The sequence below is a fragment of the Excalfactoria chinensis genome, chromosome 7 (genome assembly GCF_039878825.1).
Source record: "Excalfactoria chinensis isolate bCotChi1 chromosome 7, bCotChi1.hap2, whole genome shotgun sequence".
In the NCBI taxonomy this organism is placed as follows: domain Eukaryota; kingdom Metazoa; phylum Chordata; class Aves; order Galliformes; family Phasianidae; genus Excalfactoria; species Excalfactoria chinensis.
Window position 1 is genome coordinate 27,668,477 of NC_092831.1, and position 25,633 is coordinate 27,694,109.

General features: G+C 42.4%; 1 protein-coding gene across 2 annotated transcripts; it reads left to right on the top strand.

The window, feature by feature from the left end:
• The first annotated feature begins 875 nt into the window (after positions 1-875).
• Positions 876-19,219, top strand: MYL1 (myosin light chain 1). Of its 2 annotated transcripts, XM_072341951.1 has the most exons (7): positions 10,703-10,774; positions 11,424-11,448; positions 15,122-15,265; positions 16,792-16,965; positions 17,425-17,502; positions 18,021-18,073; positions 18,884-19,219. In XM_072341951.1, the coding sequence occupies exons 1-6, from the start codon at positions 10,772-10,774 to the stop codon at positions 18,047-18,049; spliced, it is 453 nt and encodes a 150-aa protein (XP_072198052.1). In that variant the 5' UTR covers positions 10,703-10,771; the 3' UTR covers positions 18,050-18,073; positions 18,884-19,219. The 2 variants fall into 2 exon arrangements, with proteins under 2 accessions (XP_072198051.1, XP_072198052.1); XM_072341950.1 differs by lacking the exons at positions 10,703-10,774; positions 11,424-11,448; positions 18,884-19,219 and adding exons at positions 876-1,013; positions 11,701-11,728 and having other exon boundaries at positions 18,021-18,049.
• Positions 19,220-25,633: the final 6,414 nt, after the last annotated feature.

Consider the following 25,633-nt stretch of genomic DNA (forward strand, 5'->3'; position numbering starts at 1 on the left):
GATCTCTGGTCATCAGGAGCTCAACTTATTCGAAGGAGGAGAAAAAAGATCAAAGGAAAAAAATTAAGCAGTGTCATAATGGGATAGAAAGGAATCAGCAGAGCAGCTGAGAAATGCTCAGGGTCCAGAGAGGCGCCTTGGCTGGAGGTACTGCAGTGTTTTCCTTATTTGTCTGCTTTATTTTTAAACACCCAGAGCCTTTGCTTGATCAACACTTCCCTGTAAATGAAGGGAGAAGAGGAGGAGTGCGGGACTCTGGGGAGAGAGGCAAACAAGGTTGGAAATTGATGATCTTCCCAGCCATGAAAGTCAAAATGCCTGCTTGAAACCAAACCCTCCTGGAGCACTATGCAGGCATGGGGCAGAAGGGGAGGGAAGGAAAGAAGATTTATTACTTCAGCGGAGTGGAAATTCTGATGAGAAAAAAGAACCGCTCAATCCATGCTCGAATGTCAGCAGCAGGTCTGAAAGTGGATTTGTCACATTTCCCCACAAAAAAAAAAAAAAAAAAAAAAGAAAGAAAGAAAAATTAAAAAAAAAAAGAGCAGAGAAGAAGGCTGGGGTTTATAAAGAAAGGGGAAAAAAAGCCTCTGAAGTTCCTTGATCTTCTGAAGCCCTGAACTCTTATATTCCATTTATAGCCCGAGCTGGAATGACACCCCCCTCGATTAGGGACTGTCCAATCCAGCTGCATGTGTCAGGATTGTACAAGGCACTAAGTGAAATATATATATGCCCTTATAGACTTTAGCACACTGGGTCCACCTCCAGGGCACGGGCTGTAGCTCATTCCGACCACTGCTTCTCTCCTGGGAATCGCTTTTAGGGGGGGGGTCTTCAGGTTTTTTTTTGGGGGGGCCACCTTCACTCTCAAGTTTAAGCAACACAAAATGGCACCTAAGAAGGACGTTAAGAAACCAGCAGCAGCAGCACCCGCACCCGCACCCGCACCAGCACCTGCAGCAGCGCCCGCTAAACCCAAAGAGCCAGCGATCGATCTCAAGAGCATCAAGGTAATGGATGAACGCGTGCTGATCGCTGACCCCAAACACTCCCGAGAGGGAAAGTTAGCAGAGTTTCTTTCTGAAACCTGCAGTGAAATGTTTTGTGTGCTTGGTTCCTGTATGGAGACTGCAGTGAAATGAATAAGTAAACCTCGGGCAGTGGATTTCTTGAGCTGCTGAGTGTTTGGTTGTTTTAGTAGCTTGGAGGGGTGTGAGGCATGGCGCATGAATTAACAGAAGAGTGGAGCTTGGTGCCTTCAAGCATATTGCAGAGGGTCACCCTTCAGAACTTCTTACCAAACCAGTATCAGCCTGACTTGTTTAGTAAAGCTGAATTGACAAATTCCATCAAAAAAAACCAAAAAACAAAACAACCAACAACCCAAAGAAAACCCACAAAAATTAATCCCCCAAACCCTAAAGTAGGTGCATGAGGACTGGAAAAGGTTACTGGAACTTGGAATGAAATGCTTTCCCACAGCATGGTGCTAAAAACAGATGTTAATTTAGCAGTTTCCCCTCAAAGTTCTTCTCAAACTTTTGCAACCACTCAGTAACCATTTGGGCATGTGTTTTAAGATCAATGCTGCTTATCTTTAAAAGCAGCAAAGATGACAGAGATTTGGCACGTTCACCTCTTTGTGTTTTCCCTGCACAACGAACACTGAAAAACACCACGAGCTAGAAAGCCATGAATGGAAGCGTTTCAACTTATTTCCTCTCACCTTTTCATACTTGCTCAAAATTCACATTTTAATGCAAATTGAAAGCAAGGAAAAGGAAAAGGCTTCCAGACGTTTCCATCTGATTGCATGTTCATTGGAACACATAGTGAATTTAGACTCTGCATGCCATCCAGCATCACCAATCATTGCCGTAACCCTCTGAGAAGAATTCCCCAGGCACTCATCAGAGGGAAATCTCTATTTAGTAAAAAGTAGGGGGAGTTAAAGCAGTTACAGAGATGAAGGGACAGACCTATTTCTCTGGGCATTACTATAAATAGTTGTTCTCCACCTCCCTGACAAGCTGATTGGTCCTGGGACCAATTTGCTGATAAGGAATCATGCCTACTATGAAGAAAAGAAGGAGTACAAGGACTCCTAATAGGACCTACTCATTTTAATCTCATGATGAATTTCTGTTTAAGGTATCTTAATACATGCAGTCTGTCATCAATACGGTTCCAGGATTATGACCCACTTAGTAAAATTCCTTAAGTTGTCTTTGGTTTTCATCACTGTTAGCCAGTATTTTGCTGGAACAGCACTTAGCTCCTCATAAGACTGAAGCTGAACTCCCTGGCAAAGCTAAACAAGAGCAAGAGGGGAAGAAAAAGAAAAGAAATACTGAAATATTTAAAACAATCTTAGTAAAAGATACACAAAAGCCCACTGTTTTTGAGAATACAGCCTGAAAATTAGATTAGACTTCACATTTTGCTCATCTCAGAGATGAAGGGGAACACAAGCTACACTGCCTATGAAATAATTTAATATGATTTGATAGCTCTCTATGTCCAGTTCATTAGGAGAAAATAGAATTTTCAACTTCAGTGATCTCAGCTAATCTATCTTAACATAAATAGAATTAATAGTGTATTACCAGCTACAAAAATGGCAGGCTGCAGTCTCAGGCAATCCAACCCACTCTTCTGCACAGACAGCTCTCCTTTACAGCAAGGAATATATGCCAATAGCAAAAAGAGAATGCTCTAGGTTTTATCACATTCAATATGACAGAGGAGAGTCTTCTTAAATTCTTTCTTCTGAAAGATCAGACAACATTATTCCTCTTTGAAGTGTGGGAAAACCTGGGCTAGCAAAACTATTTTCTTCACACTACCGGCAGCACACAAGCATTACTATTCCTATTTGCAAATGAGTAAAGCTATGAGCAGCATGATGGAGGATATGGGTCTGTCCTGCAGCGTGCCCCCACAATGAGTCTCTGTCCCACTGTGACCTTAACAGGCCAGGGCCAGGAAGGAGGCCTCAGAGGTGCTATACAGGCAGAAAGAGCCCCCAAGCAAGGAGGGGGCCCACCCAAATGCACAGCCATCACCACAAGGTGATGCAGAAGCCCACACTGCCTGTAAAGGTGACAGGTTCCTTCAGTCCCAAGCCTTCTCCCCACACCTAGACCTCCATAGCAATCCAGGGTTGCTCAGATGGACCACGGCATCTCCATGGCTGGCTCTCTGGGCGCATAACAAGAACAACCACAGCACTTTTGGCACGGAGTCTTGCAGTACAAACTAGACAACCCCCTGAAGCACCAGCCAGCCATCCTGGGTTACCCATTTTCACTCACCTCAGTGAAATCAGACCTCAGGAAATTAGGGGAAATAGTCTCGTCTTCTAAGCAATTTGACCAGGAGATGCATATGGTAAAGTTGGGTACAGAAATACATTTTCTGAGTTTTAGCTCTATCCCCTCTTTTAGCATTAATGAATCCCGAATCCTTCCATTCAGCCAGCAAAGCGTCAGCACAGAGAAAAGCACAGCAACATTTCCTGTAAAACTTCAGAGCCAGAGAGTACCTAAACCTCATCTTCTGACCAGGACTCTCTTCTGATCAGCACCCTCTCCTGGAGCTCTTGTGTTGATCTATCAAGTGTGGAGTCAAAGCCCCCCGCACTTTCAACAAGAGTATCAAATGGGCTCCCCTATGCTCACCAAGGGAATTATCAGTCAATTTGTAGCTTGCTGCAAACAAGGGATTCCTGGGATTACCGGGATGTGGGGCCAGCAATGTTTTGGAGAGTCACCAAACCAGCAGACACACAGAAAGCCTTCCTTGGTTTTTACATTCAAGCTTCCTCTATCCATTACAACTGGAAAGGATAAGGGTAGAGCTGCCTAATCACGGTTTACATCAGCCAAATAAGCCAAATCTGGCGGTGCACCTCGTTTCCAACAGGTATCAGAAATCATAATATCCTCCAGAACAATCAAGAAAGTGGTTTCCCAGTATTGCTGGTCATTCTTGATGGAGTCTGGTTTTAAGCTTCTTGGGATGCACGCTTTATAAGCCAAACTTAAGAAGCATTAAGCTGGGTTCTTGCAAAAGTAGGCACCCAAAATCACTCAACATCCTCAGAAGTGGTAATGGGCTTTTCACCTTCTCTTGTTACTATTGGCCATTCTTTCCACATACACTTTAAATTAACCCAATTGAAGCAAATGACTTAGTGACATACTAGCAGCTAGTATGAGATTTCCTATTTTTGAGCACCATCTATTGACTAAAACCCCAAGTAACAGGAATATCAGACTGCGAAAAACTCAAATCTCTGAACTCAGCCTATTCTTCAGCTCACCATAGGTTATAGTGCAACCAGGACAGAAAGGAAATCAAGACAAGGACTGGGAACAGGAGGAATTCATTTTGATGTCAAAAATTAAGGACCTTTTTTTTCCCTACTCAAGAAACAACAACTCTGAATTTGCTCTGCATAAACCTTTTGAGTCTAAATTTATATTTCCCTTTTTCTAAAAGTGCATCCTGAGACTTTAAAAGGTCAAGAATTAAATCACTGACAGGAGAAGAACAGGGTGATGGCAGCAGCAACCAACCACGATTAAAAGAATAAATAACCATTCGAGTCATTTTACTAAAAGACTCCTGGAATTTAAATTGGTAGGAAGGACATTCCCCTAAAACTCATCTGTTTTGTCAACTCTTGTGTGCATGCCTCAGTGAAAAGCTCTGAGCTTATGAACAGCACTACTATGAAACATTTATGAGAATTTCACAGGTGTTTGGTTTTACAACAAAAGCATTGATAAATGGCTAAGCTTCAAACTGCTCAAACCAGCAGCAGATAGTGTTTCCTCATGTTTAACTCTGCCCCTACCACCAAGATGAAGAGTGCACTGCTTTTTTAAACTGGAAATTCAAAGGGCCCTTCCCAGCACACACACCCACTCCTAGGACCAGCAGCAGCCTTGCAGCACTAAGCACAGGGCTTGGGGACCTGGAGATGCTGAGCTCAGTGCTTTTCTCTGTACTGATCTGAACACGAGGTGCACTGACCCAGCGTCACAACAGGTCCTTTATTTAAAGAGTACACCTGAGTGTCTTTCCCAAGTACCCATGGTGTAAGTGATGCTCCTTTGGTACATGAGGCTTTGCACAGTGGTGTTTTCAAGGACATTAATTATGTCATACCCAGTTGCAGATACACTACCTACATCTTCGGGGGAAAGTAATTTGTAATTATCAACTAACAGATATTTGCTAAGGTCCTGTGTAACTGTGTGATGCATGACAAAGCCTACTGCATGGAAGCAAGCCTGTGTGATCGTTTTGTTTTTAAATACAGAGCTCTTAAGACCGCAAAAAGTGTTTCTCCAAATGTCCTTACCTCTCAATGTGTTCAGTACTCAAGGGGGTCATCTCTGAACATGCACTGCATTGGATATAACCAAAGAGGTAAACTCACTAAATGCACTGACAGAAAGCTTCTGGGCTGGAGGACAAACAGGACTGCAAATGTCAGCTGAAGTACTGAGAGAGCAATTGCACTGCAGACCAACTCCTGGAGAAGTGGCAGAATGAGAACAGCAAAGTTAACAGTAGCTTTGCTCACAGTGATAAGCGCTTCCTTGAAAACAGGCAGGTTCCTGCCTGAAATTTTTGACTCAGGCCCTTAGGTTATGCCTGACCCAACACCAGCAATGGTCCAGATTCTTTGGGATGGACTTACCTACTAGACAAGGTCACTGCTCCTAAGTGCCCTTCAGGTAGGAAGGAGACAAACAACAATAAGACTTCACCTAAAGAAATGTGAAAGTACCTCCCTGACCATCCAGACCAGCTTCCTCAAGTGTTGTTAAGCAAGGAATCCTTCAGATATCTACCTTGTCCATATATTTTAGGAGACACTATCTGATAACCTGAAAAAACATTTAAAAAGTAATGGTTCCCCTTTGTGGCTTTTTCTTTTTAATGTCAAACAAGATCCATTCTTAGTAATTCACAGCTTTGGCAGTATCGCTTTGGTGTTACCGAAGATAATGATTGGAGGGTCTGATGAGTGAAAAAATTTGGTAGAAACAAGAGAATTCAAAGCAAATGACAAAAATTCCCAACAGCTCACCTAGAGTAATTTCAAGCATTAGCAATAGTTGCATGATAGAGGCTTTCTCCCACCAACAGATAAACTGAAGCAAACCAACAGGACTTCTAACAGTTTACAACCCCTTAGCACACAGAGAGATCACTACTGATAGCAACAAGATACTTGAGTTTATCTTACATAAGGTAAGAAGAAGGTGACTAATTTAGCCCATGACACGTAAAGAAAGTAGCTGACTGTAAGGAGATATGAAACAGCCAAGATGGAAATTTGCCCCTGGTTCCTTGAGGCTTTATTACATCTCGTACACACTGCCAAAAAACGCTTTCAGCTGGCTAGTTTGCTGCATAGCACTTAAATGTCAAGTAGCAATAGCTTAAATAATGTTAATACTCTACCACTGCCACTGGGAGGCACGTTAAAACAAGGCATCCCTTGGAGAGCAGCGCAGAGCTCCCAGAGCTTCACATTTCCTTGCACATCCCCTCGATTACACACATTCATGCAAAACTAAATGCAATTAGAAAAGGGACACACTAACAAGCGAGCACAGCTGACTGTCCTTCTCCATGAAGCCAATAAAGCCAGTGCAAAATGTTATGATCAGCAGCCGTGACACATTTCACACTCAGGCATTTCAGAAGGACACAATTAATTGCCAAGGTTCATCTACAAGTTTTAGCCTAACTGTAAAGTTACACACTTTAAAGTAAACAAGGCACAAAGTTACAAAGTGTGCTTAGATGGAAAAAAAATACATCACTTTAAATGCATTAAGCTAACAGATTTAGAACTATTCTTCCAAACCTCACGACATTTCACATTTCTCTCCCATACATGAGCAGCATTCATCTTTATTCTTTCTCCTATTATATTTTTTGGCACTTTCATTCTCAAAAAAGAGCTCTTTCTCAACAGCTCACCCCCTCCTAGCGTTTCTTTTTCTTATAAAAGATATGAGGCTAAATCCATCAGGCTGATGATTTTTACTTGAATTGGACACGGGCTCTGAAATCTGTGGCATCAATCATACCAGCTACTGAACCAGGGTGAGGGTCAGCAGCCTGCTTTATGGAAGGATTGGAGAGCTGTGTAATCCTGCACCCCATCATGTCTGCTAGAAACTATGTGCAGCTATATTAATCAAGGGGGAAGCATTAGCAGTGAGCAGATACTGTATGAACTGCTACAGGCACAACACCAGCTCCATCCACCCAGAAATGATAGAAATCTCTCAAGATCAGTATTAACAGCTAGATATACAACAAGAACCCTCAGGGACTGTCTGATCTTCCCCTCTCTGATTTTTAGAGACATCTGAAAGGTTCTCCATCTTTTCTACAGAAACAGTACCACGAATTACCTGGTGGCTCCCTAATCCAATCCTAGCTACAATAATTCTCTGGAACTTAGCCTGATGGCAGCAAGCAGGTGGAGCAGCTTTAGCTCCAAGCAGCACCTTTCCCTCAGGTCTTTGACCCTTCCCAGACACTTGCAAAGAGCACCAAGTGACTGTCCCTCAGCACAGCTGTACTTAGAGTGCCCTCCAGCCCAAATAGGTGGGCACAGCACACAGGTTTGTGTGGACTGGGTATACTGCTTATCTGGTGACTAAGAGCTGCACACAACCTTGTCCACCCTACTCTGTGTAACTGGGATCTGGTCAGATGTGTCCCATCAGCAATTAGAAGATGGTCACAAACTATATAGCGAACTGCCTCAACCAAAAACAAAACAATACAAATCAACACAGAAAAAAAGCAGCACTTTTCCTTGGTATAGCTATCTTCCTCCTGGATAATAACTTTATCCCTAAGTAAGGGCTGAGCCAAGTCAGAGAAATCCAGCTCCTGCTGGTCTTCCCATGTGTTGCAGTTTCCTTCACTCCTTCCTTATTTTTGCTGGAGGTTTGGGGGGGATGGCATTTGTGTTAGTTTTATTTAAAAACTAGGTTTTATTTAAAAATACCCACACCAAACTGAACTCCCTGAAATTTCACCTTCTTCCTAAGGCCCTAAGACTCACCACATTTAAAACAAGAAGTACTTTAAAGCCCCCAACAAACCCTGAAGGCTTAGAGCTGCTTAACTGAAATGTGCCCATGGTCAATAATTTCTCCCCAGTGAAACAATGTCTAGGGCATTTTTATTTTATATATATATATAAAAATATATATATATTATATATGTATATTATATATATATATTATATATATATAAAACAAAAATGCCCTAGACATTGTTATTATATTATATATATATATATATTATATATTATTATTATATATAATATATATATATATTATCTATCTATCTATATAAAATATAGAATGAAGGGTAGATGCAGTACACAAGTATTTCCTCTCGTAAAACATGAGCCAAAGCCTCCTACAGTCAAGAGTTCTGCCTGCTTATATGGAGAACCCTCTCAATTTATACTTACTTGACAGCCCATTCAAGCCAGGTGGCTGGCTAATCCAGGTATCAGTTTTCTCTGCTTAAGACACATGCAGCCCAATTATTTTCTGGTTGCTACGTAAAATCTTTTGGAATGAGTTTTGTTGTAGCCAGTAATAGTCTGGATCTGGAATCAAGAAGATACTCAGGAAAATTTTCCTTGAGCAAAAATTCAATCGTGTTTCCAGGGAAACATTTAGCAGCCTCCAGCACTGCAGAGCAAGAGGCTGAGGGCAGGAGGAAAATTCCACAAAAGGCAACACACTACTTTGACCCAGGCAACATTTCAGCTCTGCCAAAGTCTTTGGAGAGCTCCTCTATTAATGCATTGGGACTGATGGCCAAGGTCCATATTAGCTTTCTCACTGCATGTGCTCCTGCCCCAGTCAGTATTAATTAGGAGATCTGAACTGTACTAAATCGATGTGGGCTAATTCAGACAAAAACATCAGATCCCTCTACTTTGTAACCCTATGGCTATGCCCTGTCCTGAATATGTTCCCGTTCCCACGTGATAATAGATCACTAGTAGCAGAACATTTTATAGCCTCAGTTTATTTTCCAGGTATTCCCTGGAAATATGCATTTATAAAATGCAAATAATCCATTTGGACATAATGTCTTCAAACTAAAATGACTAGCTCAGGAAACTCTTGTATCTTTAGACATCAAGAAGGGAGGTAGGAGGTTAAAGATTCAAACTGCACTAATTATTTTGACCCATTTTGATTGTTCAGTCTTTAAAGGATATGGATGTTAATTCTGTCTGGATTTGATTGTTTCCTTTTCATACAGAAAAAAAGCCAAACCAGTTAAGCTTATCTTCAGTTTAACTAAATGAGCTATAGGAGAAAGTTTCTCACAGACCACATTTTACCATTAGAAAAAGAGGAGTGGCAAGTGCATAACAAAGGAGAATAGATGTTAGGAAGGACTTGTTTACAAGAATGGAGACTCTTGCTGTCATACAATTTTCCCAGCCCAGCTCCATGAACCTCCCCATCCAGCTGAAGTGACAGAGAAGTGAAGTTTGGATCAGCTTTCCCTCATTCTTCTACCTTTCATTGCATTAGTTTAGAGATGTGAGCCAGGATCGTAACTATATATTGCACTGTAGGAATAGATTTTTGCTACTGGAGAAACTGTACAATCTCTCTTCTTCAGCTTATCCTGAAACTTACCACTCCTAATCCCACCAGGAGCACCCTGCAGCCCAAAAGACACTGCTGTCCCCTTTCCAGCACACAAAGCTTGACAGGCATCCTTGCTTCAATGACAGCTTCTTCCACATACCTGCACCACAATAATCCATCCAACCCTGACCCCAGCAGCTCCTCATCTCATCACACCAGCAAGCTCTTAAATTGGCATGCTAGGGTCGTAACTCAGCGCTATTTAGGAAGGTGTCCTAAATTCCTTGCTGCCCTGCAAAGTACACCTCCTTGTCAGCTGCAAACCTAGCAGTATAGCTAGGTCCAGACGTGTGCATAGATTTGCCCTTAGAAACCTTCAAAATTTGGAAAACATGACCAGCGCAATAGAAGACCTTCAGTTGGATACCACCTCAACAAGCAGGCAAACCTTCTTCACAGTGCCAGCAGCTGGACTGCACCAAAAAGACAAACAGCACCACCCACATAAAGCAGACCTCTACATCACCCAAATAAGGGCTTGAGAAAAGCCAGCAAAGGGACAAGGAGTACTAGCAATTTCATGGGCTTTGAAACAAACCCAAGGCATGCTATCCAGCTGCACTTAACACACAACTTGCAAGCCACGTGTAAAACAAGCCAGCCGGGCAAATACATGGCACCTCTTGCCCTCAACACTCCCTGACTGCTGACTTAATAGCTCATTGGAGAAATAGGAGCCTTGCCTATCTCAGTAGGCCTGGACAAGGAATATCCCTTCTTGATGGTCCAGACCCAGAAAGTGCTGACATGATCCAAACTTGCTGCTCACTACTCCCTGCCCCTATCCAACCTCCTAAAAATAGCAGTCGTAAGATGTCCATCAAGGCACGGCGCCTCCTGTCACTTTGCCCTAAGAAAGCTAAAGAACTCACCGAGGGGAGGGGCAGCTTCCTTCTGACACCTAATCCAGGCAATGCCGTCAGCGCCGCCAGATAAATAGGGGAAAGAAAGGCCAGGAAAGCAGGACCACTCTCAGAGACCTCTCAGCTAATCCCTCCAGCCCGTCCGCCGCTCTACTTTTCCAACTCTCAATCATGGTGGGTCCACTGCAAAGCTAATCATTAGCAGCAAGGCAGTGTATTTTACAGGAGTAAATTCAGCTTCTCGTTCAAGCTAGTTCTGGGGGGGGGGAAGACAGGCCAGAGGGTGATGGTTTAGGTTTGCTTGATTTTCCTCCGCATTATGTTTAATACAAAAAATATCATAGCTTAATGCTTTATGAAACAATGTACTGTCAACAGCTAACTTAAACACATGCCTTGGAAGGCATGATTTACTTTCTGTTAACATAAAGAAAAAAAAACAATAACAAAACAAGAAAAAAACAAGCTGCTTGTTATAAATATTACTTCAAAAGGTTGTACTTACGTGAGTCTATACTAAAGTAGTAAGTCACCTGGTGGTACATACATTATCAGCTTATTTGTTAGTTAATAAACTTGAGATTGCTATTGCTTCTGGCCACAAGCTTGGTGCTCCCAGGGATGGAGGTTTTTACAAGAACTCTAAAAACAGGCCTGGGGATGCATTTTTATACGGCAGGTTGCTAGTTTGGGTTTCTGTGGCCTAAATACATTAGGCAAGAGACAGATATGAGAGCACTCAGCTACCTTGTGCTATTTGCTTTCTCTCAGTGCATTTTCAGCAGTACGACTCCTTTTTTTCTTTCTCTCTTCCCAACTGCAGTCCTTCTCACCTGACGAAATCAATGGTAAGTGAAACAAAACCTGAACTAACAGTGGGCAGGATGGGGGGAACATAATGGCTACCAAAAAGCTAAGCATTCACCGGTCTTAAGAGCTCTTTTGCCATCTACATCGCTTCTGTGCATCTGTCAGGCCACATTTTTTTTGCTGTCTTGGAAGATACTCGTGGATTGAGCTGGATGCTTTAGAAAACAAGCAGGATCTCCCCCAGCCCCCCCTTCCTAAGCTATTTTTTGTGATTGATTTCCTTCCAACAGATCGAGTTCTCCAAGGAGCAGCAGGATGGTAAGTTACAAGACAGCCGATGCATTTCACATGTATGTGAGTTCAGAGAGGAGCTACAGCCTTGAAAGTTTAACTACCAAAAGATGAGCTAGGACTTCATTCACCTGGTTTAATTCACAACACTCTTGGCTTAAGAGTCACTGTGCTGGTTTAAACTCAACAGTAACGTAGCCTCAGATTTACATGTGATTTATCAGGGTGCTTACATGCCACCTAAGCTGAGAAGTATACGACCTGATGCACGAAGGGGAAATACAGTGGCGCTACCACTTCTACCTGATGAACATTTTTCACCTGGGCTGGCTGCTCATAAGCATGCTGAAAATGGATTTTGTTTGCTTTCTTAGAGCTGTGAAGGAAATAGGCAGTTGAAGACAAAAAGGAAAGTGGGAGCAAGCTGAAAATTTAACTTAGCTGTGCGCTGATATAAACAGAAAACATTTTGCTGAAGGCTCACATGTCACTTCTGCAAGGAGATGCTATGGAAGAGGGGGCAGAGAGGCTATTTTACTTTAAATATATTCATGAAGCATGGAAGTGGCTGGCAAATAAGGGACTTGTGGACTGTCACAAAATGTAATTGGTCTGAAGGCACTACAATTCTCAAGCATCTTGTATTATTTTCTATTGGTGACCTGCTGAGAAACAAGTCACAAGTTCACCCCCCACTGAAGCCCTAGAAACCTAGAAAAGAATGTTTTAAATACCTTCAAGAAGCTATCTGGGTTATATTAAATAATTACTTTAAGACCTGTCAAAAACACAGTAGCAAATACAAAAGTCTTGTGACTGTGAGGAACTTATTTAAAATGAAAAAAAACAAGAACTTAGTAGAAATCCAGAGGATGAGGAACGACTTGAAGCAGGTGTTAAAAGGGCCCTAAACTTCCTAAATATCAGCCTGTTCTACGTTACGCCATCAGAATCGACAGGGAAAGATACTGTGCAGCAGGTAGGGCTGGAACCATTCTTTTTCCTGACATCCAAACACTCAAAATGCCTTCCTTCGTGGCCAGGACTCCTCATCACTTTGCCATTTTAAAACTTCTACAGAAGCGTAGGGAGTTTAAAGAGAAATGTCATCAATTCAAAGCTGGCACATGTAACAAGACAAAAGGCTTTTTTCAGCTTCCTTCCATGTTTCAGACCATCCAGCTGCTATCTTGCTGTGACGACTACGGCAAACAGAGGAGTAATTAAAGTACACTTGAGAGAGGAATTTCCCTGGATTGGAGCTTGTCCCACCCTCAGTTGCTATTTCCAACCATACAAGCAGCTGGTTATTGCTCTCCTTACAGAGAGATTTTAGACTTGCTTATTCCAGCAGAGGTATAAACTGGGACCAGCTATAAAAAAAAGTAATCAAAGATATCGCAGCAATACTCACACCTAAGACAGAAAACATTTCTCTGAGCTAGGGAGCTGAGCTCAGAGCCCAGCGAACATAAAACTTCATGGGATTTACAAAGTAGGGAAACTCTGATGGCTTTTCTAATAACAAAGTGGCATTGTTTTATACTTGGCTCTGGCTAAATGTCAGGAATGCACCAGATGAAAGATCTGATCACATAGTATAAATCAGCACAGCTCTATCGACCTCAGTTGCAAGAGCAGAAGCTGATATGGAGCTGGTATATTATAAGGGGAGGCTCCACACTGGTCCAGAAGGCCTCGATTTCATAGTCTGCAATAAAAGCTGTAAGGGGAGAGGGATAATAGTAAAGGGCTATAGGTCTCACAAATCAAACAGTAAGATTAGTTTCAGATGTATTAGATTACAGCCTAGCAGGTTGTACATCCCATATCAGCAGTTTTCCTGGATGCCAGAATCTCCTCCAGTAACATGGTTTATGGATGGCTAAAGCAGGAACCTAAGCACCTCTGTGCCATATGTCCCCAACACAAGATGAATGAGGACATGACTTGGTGTGGTTTGTTACTCCTAAATCTGCTCTGAGGCACAAAAGACATTCCACCTACATATACTGTGAGACAAAGCCCTCTCTAGCATCACAGCCACAGAATGGAATGCATTTGGTTCGCCTGGAGTCAAAACATGGCACCATCAGTCATCACAGTTCAGAAGAGATAACAGCACAGACCAAGGTGGCCCAGACATATGAGGTTCAAAGACAACCCTTCAGCTGAGCTTCTGGCTTTCTTTTAATGATTTATTTTTGGAGATCTCTTTGCTTATTGCAACAGCAATCCAAAAAGCTTGAAGAATTTTTAACATGATTAATGTGGAGCTCTGCAGATAGACAACATGATAGGCAACTGCCTGCACTGATTTTTATAAGAGAAATGTCACTACACCAAAGTATTTGGTCAGCAGCAAGGGGAGAAAAAAGCAATGTTGATAACTGGCATCACTAAAAGAAACAAAGTACTGAAGTTGTACATACTGTTTATACTACACCATAACAAGCAACCACACAAGCTTTGCCTACATATTCACACATCTAAAATAAGTAGGTATAAACTGCAAGTAGCAGACAAAGGTGGGAATAAGTTATTCTATGATTCAACTCTATGATTCTTAATGGTTCTATTCTCCCTTTGCAACTGTCTGAAAGGAGATGGTGGTGATGTGGGGGGTTGGCCACTTCTCCCAGGTGATAGGACAAGGGGCCTTAAATTGTGCCGGTGGAGATTCAGGTTGGATGTAAGGAGAAATTTCTTCTCAGAGCAGTGAGGTGCTCGAATAGGCTGCCCAGGGAGGTGGTGGAGTCACCTTCCCCAGAGGGTTCAAGGAAGGTGGAGATGTGGCACTGAGCAGACATGGTGGGGAAGGGTTGATAGTTCAACTAGATGTCCTTAGTGGTCTTTTGGAACCTTAATAATTCTATGATTATAAGCACAGGCAGAAGTGTCATTGCAGCTTTAAGGCAGAGCAGAAGTAGGAGCATTTTAACTCCACCTAGTTTCCTGTTAGTAGCGTGTAGTCAAGATGCTGAAATTGCAGGCAGAACCCACTGAAGCAGGCTGCTGTTTTATGCAGCTACATACTGTGGCACCAGAGACGCAGTCTTTGGATGAGACAGAGAACAGTGGATTCTGCTGCTGACACGTAAAGAAACTTGTACTTGAATAGTAAGGGCTATTGAAAGCTTATTTTACTCCGTGTTTGAAATAACTACAAGGTCAATTGCAAAACTACTGGAGGCTTTTAGAGTCAAGAAAACTACAAAAAGTAGTTATAAAAGTTTTAAAATAACGAAACCTAAATGTCAGAGAGGAGTTTCTCTTGGGATTGTGGGCCAAAGATTCCCTTGCTAACTCCCCTGGAGTCGTTGGAACAGTATGAGAAGACAACAGGCTTGCAGCTTTGTCAATACAGATGGTCAAAACGTAGCTGTCTGCCTCAATCTAACCACTGCTCTTCCCTTGCAGACTTCAAGGAGGCCTTCCTCCTCTTTGACAGGACTGGTGATGCCAAGATTACCCTGAGCCAGGTCGGTGACATCGTTCGGGCACTGGGACAGAACCCCACAAATGCTGAGATCAACAAGATCCTGGGCAACCCCAGCAAAGAGGGTAAGAACCCTACTATCTTTCCTGGGCCCTTTTTACAGCTGAGGAACTAATTAGGAGCCATCGGTACTCCCAGAAGGAGGAAGATGATTTTTTGCTCCAACAGGGAAGCAAGGTGGGCTCTCCAGCAGCAATAAGGGGAATTTTGCCAGTTTCATTGGAAGAAGACGGGGGCAACAGGAAGTACAGTATTCAGAAAACCTCACCCCTAGGCTATAGGGCAGTCTCTGCAGAAATCACTTTGTTGTCAGCTTGGAGAAGCATGCACTTCTTACTGTTCACAGCCTCTTAGTGACCAAGACTCCTCAGTAAGAGTCTACTTCTAGCAGCAGTTCCCTTGCATTAGCTGAGACTTACCCCCAAGAGTAGAAACCCAACTTCATATTTCAGCTGAACAGGATGGCCTTTTTGAATCTACTACAAACCTAGACACACACAGCACAAGCTGGCAATTTATTACTGGTCATTTACTAACTGTCACATTCTATTTCCTTTCCTCCTCCGTAGAGATAAAAAGTGGTAAACTTTGTGATAACCTCCTTTTAACAAGGACTTGGCTCCCGGACATCCCCAATTTCACTCAAACAGGCACAAATTAGGATAGTCTAAACAATATCCAAACCGACAAGCCTGGGAAGACAGGCTCAAAGGAACAGTTTACAAGTCCTGCATTAAGCATTAGCATCAGTGGGAAGTGCTAAGCAAAAGACTAGTACTGAGCTGAGACAGTGCTTTACGTGACTATACCAATAACTGAACAACATCTTTACATAGCTGGACAGTACACTAGTTTCTGGAACAGCCAACAATTCAAAAATCTCCTGTGTTTCCATCTCTTATATTTCATTCTTGCCCAGATGAAAGCTCCTTGAAAGGATCTAAGTACGAAAAAGAAGGGATCCTTCTGGCAGCCTTGCTGTCTGGGGAAGGCCTCAATGAAGACCTCAGCTTCTGGCCCATGAAAACAAAGGGGCAAGTTGCACTAAGCTTGTGAGGCCTTAAACCTCAACAATGAGCACTCTTAACAGCAGATTTGGATACCACCTCCACTGGGCATCCTATTTTTAGTTTATTCTTTTGCCAAGTCTCTGTTATCACATCCAGGAGACCTGACAAGGCTAGTAACATGATGTAACCCACGGGCTTTAAGTCCCAGCATCTCACTCCTCTTGCCTTAAACCCTATGCAGCAGGAAAGGAGATCTGTTTCATGCTATTCTGCAGCTCCCCCATTGCCAAAACCTTTCCAAAGATCAACTCATGTAGCACACTTCATTTCTGAAGGAAATATACAACACTCATGCATTTTATAGAACCATGGGAAAAGTGGAGTAGAGAAAGGATGTGAAAAATCAAGTGGATTCAAAAACTAACTCCTATGATAAGAGGACCCAGATTCTGCAGAACAGCCTAATCCTGTGGCAAAAGGGGCAGGCAAGCAAGGTGGGAGGCTTTCCCAAATTTCAGTGTGAATATCCCAGGTGAACATTCAAGTGTCCAGCAGCACTGCAAATGATGCTTTCTTTCCAGAGATGAACGCCAAGAAAATTACTTTTGAAGAGTTCCTGCCCATGCTGCAAGCAGCTGCTAACAACAAGGATCAGGGTACCTTTGAAGACTTCGTTGAAGGTCTGCGTGTATTCGACAAGGAAGGCAATGGCACAGTCATGGGGGCTGAACTCCGCCACGTACTGGCTACGCTGGGTAAGGGATTGTCACATCTGAGAACACAAAAACTGCTGCTGTTTCTAGGCACAAGAGAAGGAGGATGAATGTTCTAACTAGCTTAGAGAGGTAGGAGGCTGCTAGCCAAGACTCCGGGAAAGCTGATACAAAGCAAGAGAAAGATCAAAAGAGTTTTACTTCTAAACTTAAATGAGGTACTTTTAGTCCACTGAGGGACAGAGAGAAAAGACTAAATCTAGAGATCTAAAGCACACAGAGGATTTGCTGCATATTCTTCACTCTGTAAACGACTAGGAACCCTATGTCTACATGCACACACAGAACTTGTAAAGAAAGTTAAAATGAATAAATGTTAGTTGAGCAACAGATCTTCTCATTACTACCCCAGAAAACAAAGAAAGCATTTGGAAAAGCTGCAGAATTCAGCCTCAGCTGTGTGTCTGCTTAAGAATTAACCAGGCTGCCTTCGTTCTCCAGGTGAAAAGATGACAGAAGAGGAAGTAGACGAACTGATGAAAGGACAGGAAGACTCCAACGGCTGCATCAACTATGAAGGTACATGTGGGGGGGTTCAACACCCTCTTGTCCTACACTTCATCCCTAAATTTCATAGCAGTTGCCTCTTAGATTCTCTGGCAAATTGGATGGACAGAGCTATAGTTGAGTTATGTTGAAAGGTTTATGCATGAAAACAATGTGCCTGGCCAGCACAAACCTAGCCAAGTGAAAGGCTGGGTTTAGCGGCAGCAGAGAAGGCAGCTGTTGTTAGCCCTGGGTCTCTAGACTCTAACATCCTGTAGAAAACCTCCCATAATTGGAAGCAAACAAACCCACAGCCAATACTTGGGCAAATGTTTCATTTGACATCTAGTCTCATCACAGCCAAGCAGGAAGAGAATTTAGTTTGAACAGTATTAAACACTTCAAACTTACTATCACGTTACTGAGCCAAATCTGATCAGAAGCGTGCCTTCCCAACACCATCAGCTCCTGAACAGCTCTTGCTTTTGAAAGAGTCTCCTGAAGTAATATTTGCTGCTCCTTCTAACTAACACATCTGTATTTTTCCACAGCATTTGTAAAGCACATCCTATCTGTCTAAGTGAACATCCACAGATAACAAATGGTACGTTCCCATTTGCATGCTTAACCTTGACTTTTTGCTATGCTTAAAGGCTTCTTCTTGCCCATGGCCAGACACAGGTTATGAAATCAACATGACACTGACTCACCAACGATAAAATTAAACTGCTGTCCAAGAGCAACAAGCACAGGAAAGCAAATCGCTGGGTCTTATTCCCCAGCTCTACAACTGGTAAAAAACTCAGGTGGGAATTAGTGGATTTTTCCAGCAGGCAGATCATGAAAAAATGCTCAGTTTATTTGTGAATATGAAAATGCTTGAACTTAGAAGTCACTCTAAATTTCTGTCGCCATACAAAAGGAAAGTTCAACACTATGCAAATTGATACCTTAAGACACAGAATCAGAAAAACAAATCCAAGCAACACCTCCAAATAATTCAAAGATTACTGTAGAAAGCACAGCCTACGTTTGTGAACTACTGAGAACAGCTCTCCAAAAGAAATGAATTAATTATCTCAAGAAAGTATTCTAACAGACATGGCCAATAGCCAAAAAACGGCTTCAGAAGTACCTGCACATTTAGCACTATTTCTACAAGCAGAAGGGGGGAAAAAAAACAAACAACAATAAAAGAAACAACGTGACCCACAACCTTGATATCCTTCTGCAAACAAGATACTGTGGGTATGTGGGCTCCTTTGAGCTGTTATGCTATGTTGGGAAAGACAATCCCAACTCACGTGCAACTAAACAGACATCTCAAAAGCAAAATTAAGGGTTCCATTTGTCATTTTGCAATGTTTCTTCAGCCAAATGTGATTTCAAGTTGAACTATCCCATTCCTTCCTAGAACAAGATCAATTCGGAAACACCAGATGGCACCTAAAATCTGCTGAGTGAAATTCTTGCTCTGGCAATCATCATCAACATGGAAACTGCATAGGACTGGACAATATGCCTCCAAACCCACTATTTCTTTACTATTTTTATTCTATTTTTTAACCAGTGCATCCTTGGGCATTGCCTCTGGGTCACTTCCAAAAACTGAACTTTCACCAGGGAGAGTTAGATGGAACAACTGCTACCGTCCATTCCCAGTCATCTCTTTCCATGTTGTTTCCCATGAAAGAACGTAAACTTTTGGAAAAAATAAATCATCAATAAATCCCTGTTGTCATTTTGAGGCTATAAAGTCTTTTTTTACCCCTTCTAAACCTATTCAAACCTACTCAAAACAAGAACTAAGCACTTGATTTATTTCTGTACGTTGTACTTAACAAAATAAAGTGTTATGAGAAAAACATATATGAACATCTTCAAGAGGCCACTACTAAATATGGATGAAAAGCAAAGGGGGACTGGGGGTCTGGGAGGAGGAGTGGTCAGGAAGCAGCCACACAAATCAGCACTAACATGCTTTTTGGAGAAAGCCACCTGGAGCTGGTATCAGAACAGCTCCCAGGGTAGCACCTGCCCCAGTGCACAGATAGACCCAAAAGCAGCCATGGTGACCCTGCCTCAGGGAGACACACAGAGCCACTCTTCCCAGCAAAGACTCCTTAGTACTACAACAGTACGCCCACAGCACAACTGGGAAGGGATCCTCTCGACCAGTTGTATTTAGAGTTTTATGGACAACTAGAACAAGCAATCAGGAATTAGACATGCATAAAAGCTCTGTATGGGGGGAATAAATGCTGCCATTTCCTGGGGCACGTGGAGAACAGCCCAATGTCCAGTAACCAGCACCCAGGGCTGAACTGTCACCTGAACATCCCTGCCTTTAAATGTAGCTCCTTGCTCCTTTCCTTAAGCATTTGCAAAACTGATTTAGCCCTCTATCTGAGGGTCAGTTTGTTCTATTAAAATCTGACTTAGCCTTATTAAGTTACAGTGCACAACAGCTCCATCATTCAAGCACCAACAGGTGCACAAGGGGCAGCTGGCATGAGAATAAGCCACAGTACAGCCAGTGGAGCAGCAGCTGCCTCTTTCGCAAGGCTTCCCCAAAAAAGTCTCCTGCACACTGGCAGACAGGACCAAGTAAGTCTTAAACCTATGCTCTGCCCAGAGACCCATGGCAGGAGGTAGCTTACAGGTGCTTGCTTTGTGCATAGTGGGGAAAAAAGGCTCTGATAGAAGGAAAATGGGAGGTAGTTGCTTAACTTTGTCGTAAGAAGGCAAGGAAAAAAAAGAAATCAAGATGCATGAACAAAGTTATTTATAGGGTCTCAGTCTGGAGGACGTTTCTCAACTGCTGAACACCATACTGCTTCACACCATATTGCACACACATGCTCCACGTGGTTTCTCTTTCCTAGAAAACCACAGATCTCAGTTGCTGGGAAAGCAAACAAACAAAAGCCAAAATAACATGTCTCCACATACACTGTCAGTCAGTCCCACTTTGACACTTCTTTACCACGTGACATCAACGTGCAGTCACATAACCAGCCCGGGGTTGGAAACAGCCTGAAAGATCAGCATGTCCACCATTCTTCTCTATAAATCACAGCTTTCGTTAACACATAATATACTTGGAGTCCAGTTCTATACTATCAACAGAATGAGACAGCTTCTGTGTGGAAACAGGGAGATTTGAGCCACCCACTGTTAAAAACCTACATACATAGAAATATCTGTTAAAACAAAATAAAAAAATCATATCCTGATAAGACAACATTCTGGGAGTAATCTTAAACAATGCAGTCACTTAAAATGAAAGAGCAGCTCTTAAATACTAGCCTCTTTCAGCAAGTTACGGCTTCAACCAGCAGCTGTTGTCTAACAAAAAAGACATCAACCAGAAATGTCTTATTTTCAAAGCATAGAAAGGAAATGGCTTAAAAGAAAAAGGTTTGAATTGAGACACACGACAAATCCAGACCTTCCTCTCAGAAAGTTTTAATTCCGTCAATAAAAACCACCTCAAAAGGTACCCAACCTGAAAGCACAACTTGGAAATACAGAAACAAAGGTCTCTAATAAAACATTCAGGTGCCTTGTCTGTAGGTGAGCTGAGTAACCTGCTTTTCTTCAAACCATTTAAAAGTTTAACTTGTTTAGACCCAATGGCCCCATGCTAGTAACCTCTGCATTGCTCAGAGCCCTGATCCCGGGGGGTGCTCCTCAAAAATGCTTTATTTCTTTTCATTATTTCCTGCTCCCTAAGGAAAGAGTGACCAGCACAAGCAGGACCACTAGGCTGTATTGTGGTTGAGCTCCTTCTCTACCCACGGAGTGGGATCAGAGAGACCCCAACAGCCGAGGAAGGCTGCCTTGCATCTGCTTAGACTGAATGGAAAAAGTAATTCTCAGACCCAGACATCTGACACCTCTTGTTATCACTGCATTTGCTTTGTATTTTAAATAGAACATAGTTAATGATCATGCTTTCCATTACTCAAAGCAATTGAGTTTAACTCCTTGGGAGCAGGGCTCAATCCCCAAGGAAAGGTCAAGGTGCAAAATGCTAGTCCTTGATACACACCACAAGGCAGGGTGACTAGCAACATGGAATGCACACCATACAAAACCCAAGCAGAAACTTCAGAACAGCTGAGGAAATGCAGACACTGAGCTTAACATTAGCTCTCTCCTACATACTGTATGTTTATCAAGGGACCAGACCCTTGGCTGGGAAAAAACAGAAGCTGTTTGTGTGCTACTTGTGGTGTTTTATTGTCTCCCAGACCTAAATGGGCTCCTACATGAAGCAATGGAATGTTAAAAAGATGAGGACATCAGCAATGGTTTTCCTAACGTTAAGCCACTGAGTTCAGGTGGGCAGGAAGGGAAGTTTTTCCAGGCGTGCCTGACGTGTCAGGAAATAATCACTGATCATAAATATTGTACATACTGCACTCCACCCACTGCCCCAAGCTCATTTGAGTATCAGAGGCTGTCCAAAAACGTCTCCCCACAACCCTCCCTGCACGGCTTGCTTTATTCCCCCCTCAGGAGTTGCTAAACATCCAACACTTCTTCCCACCTACAGCCTAAGAAATTCATTGTGTCACTCTTCAATAGAAGACAACGGTATGGAAGGTGTATTAATTACCCTTGTAGAATCATATCATAGGAGGGCTTGGGTTGGAAGGGACCCAAGGACCATCAAGTTCCAACCCCCTGCCACAAGCAGGGCCACAAACATCCAGATCTGGCACTAAAACAGGTTGCCCAAGGCCCCATCGAACCAGGTCTTGAACACCTGCAGGAATGGGGTATCTACCATCTCTAATACTACAGGAGCCAGCACATACACTCACTGACATCTCATAGCATCAGCAGAAGGCTCTGAAGGCTTGCCATCCATCCAGAGACATCTCCAACACTTCTAAATTACAGCAATAAATGCAATCGTTTCCTCTACAACGTCACGTGGGTCTTGCACACATCTAGCTCCAGCACACACTGTGATGGGAAGTCCTGTAGGAAGAAGCTCAGCAAATACATCCGTCTTCTTTCTGGCAAGCAAATTTGGCTATTTACATCACTGAGCCAACCCAGCTTTCACATCCATCCTCTCTACTTAGTACTGAGGCCACGGTACATAGAACAGTGCTCTCTGAACAAACTCCATTAACATCATCCTTCCAGTGATGTAAGCCTACTCCCACAACACTTTATTTTCCTTTTCCACATACTTTGAGAGAAGCTATTTCATGCCATTATTACCAGAACTATTGTTATGCTTGAGCAAATTTTCAATCTAATTTCAGTTTTCAAACCAAATATGATCAGTATCTTGCTATCAAGGTAAACCTTCACTATTTTTACCATAGGGAGGCTGACTACTATAAGGATATAAGGAAGGTAATAAACACAGAATTGTTCCTTAGTAACCTATTATTTCTCATTTGTTTTAAGAAGAAAAACACAGTACTTGTTCTACCTAGGCACACACATTTATTTCAGAATGAATACTGAAATGTTGCTGAAAAGGTAAGATTTCACTCTCATATCTACCTCCTAGATTAATTGGTGTGGTATGCATCAGCCCACAGTTTATTAGAGCATTAAACTGAACTTTCCATTACCAAAACCTATGGTTTGGGAGGATAGTATAGATTAGTCCATAAACATTTCATTTCTCCACCAGTGTAACAATGATGGGCAGCAGCACTCCTAAATCAAACTCTTGTAAAAGAAAAGCTATTGCCAATCCACTGGAAAGGACTTATGCTACAAGATGAAGATTGATAAAATGCAATAAAAATGCGGGCATATTTCCTCAGCAGCATGAAAAGTATCTCAAGGGTATTGTTCACACTCATTAAAAGGAACAGTTGTGATAACTGGTATTTGTAATTACAGCCTAGGTCAATTTCATTTCTACTTAGTAGAAGAACTATTCAGAGTTTGTATGCATTAATGGTGTACAGGCCCCCATTGCATGACGGGCATTTAGTGGCATGGAGAATAGCAGCCAGCATGATCGAGGGAATTCAGCTCCTGCCCAGCCTTGCAACCATTTCCTGAAGCTCACTCAAAATCTTCTAATTCACCATGTCTGGCCCTGCTACTATAGAAACCGAGAGATGACAAGTGAACCCTAGGCATCACGTGGATGAAATGTCTCTCAAGGCTGCCAGGAAACTTGTGAAGCAGGCCCAGAAGAAAGAAGATGAAGAAACAAACTGAACGTAGCTTATGCCAGAGGGAAAACCAAATCTCCTTTAGGGATTTTTGGTCTTGGAAGCTTGACTCACACTTCATGCAGACTTGGAGCTGGTAGCCACACTTACAAAGCAGGGAAGGAGCCTTGCGATAAGGTATTTCCCTATTTCATTTTTAAAATGTGCCTTTTCAGAATAAAATTATTCCCTACTACAAAGCCCTTTCTGAAACTGGCACAGTCACACGAGTTTGTGTTTAAAACTCTATACAGCATAGCCACATTTAGCTTTTCAATAAAGGATGTAAAGAAAGATAAAATACTAAAGGAAATTCCCGTCAGGCACAGCTTGTAGGCAAGTCAGCATAGCACAGAGTTCACAACCTCAAAAATTAGAGCTTCACACTTCCAGGCAGCATGATAACAATTGCTTCTGCCCACAAGCAGAGTGGAAATGGCGATATTTAGTTTCCTACAACCTAGCTAATTACCTCCTGATAACAGCATGACCCACCTCCGCCCTGCAGTAAGTTAAGCATGTCTGAGGGCACTATGTAATACGAAGTGCTTGGAAAGAGGCTACAAACGGTCTGTGGGTCAATTCTGAAGGCTTTCCGATAAACTGTGATACAATAAGACCTTAAAATAGATACTATACATTTATAAATCCACTATCTACTCCATCAGTGAAGTGCAGAATAGAGACCTGATCCCCAATGCAGGTATTTTCCAGACTTATTACTCCAGAATCATAAAAAGGTCATTTTTTTCCTCGAGAAGAAGCTCTTCTCCCTGCTGAACACATATGGGCTTGGGTAGACACAAAGCAAACTGAATGCTAAATGCTCTGGCAAAAATAACTAAGTTAACCTTCTTTCCAGGTGACAGGAATTGCTTCCTTCACTCTAAATACAGAGAATATGACTATCCTAAACTGTGCATCACTCAACAAACTGCATACATGTTACTCAATGCTGTAACATGACTGGAGGCACAGCAATGACAGCAGAGTAACAAAGTCCTGGGCTGCAGCAAGCGAGGGCTTGCTCAAATGCAACAGCCATTGGAACAAAATCAAAAGAAAAGTTTACCTTTGCAAGGCCTCACAAACACAGGAATCTTCAGCAAGATGCCCTCACCTCCATGCCAACCTTCCAATGGGGTCAGAGAAGGGGTGGATACTGGCTCCAGCCCTTCTGGTCACTCAACAGCATTGCATGCACCTGAGCTCTCCTGGACTGGCCCCACCTTCCCACCAGCTGCTTAATCACTGCTTCAAGCTGTGATTCAGCATTTCCTCTAAGCCATAACACAACCCATACATCTTGTACCCTGGGGTAGTCAGGGATGGGCACATTAAGCTCCATTCTTCAGTTATTGCACTCCTTGGCTCAACCAAATTGAAGCCACAAAAACAAAATATTTTTCTTATCTTCCCAAATATCAGCTCTTCAGATTGCTTGCTCAGGAATGCATTTTCTGCGGCTCTTTGTGTGACAAAGAAAGATCCATTTTTTATTTCATGTCAGTCATTACAGTTTTTCATGCTAAACTCCTCCATGTAAGGGATGGTGCTTATTAACCACCTCATTAATTTAAGGAGTGCTTTCAAAGTTTATTGTCTATAATGTTTATGCATATCTGAAAAAGCAAAGGTTGTTTTTAAACAACAGCAGACAGAATCATAGAATTGTTTGAGTTGAAAGTGACATTTAAAGGTCACCTAGTCTAACTCCCCTGCGATGAACAGGGACATCTACAGCTAGACCACATCAATTACATGTATTTAACTTAAAAGATTTCCTCTAATCTATTCTTTTATCATTCAGCAACATCACTGATCTACTGAGTGTGTTCTAATGTTACTGCTACATCTTTAGCACATTTCTGACAGAATGAAAAAATAGCAATTAGTTTAACCAAAACAGGCTACATCACTCATAACAAGAAGCTGGTCATAAAAAGGCAGCATTTACCTACTAC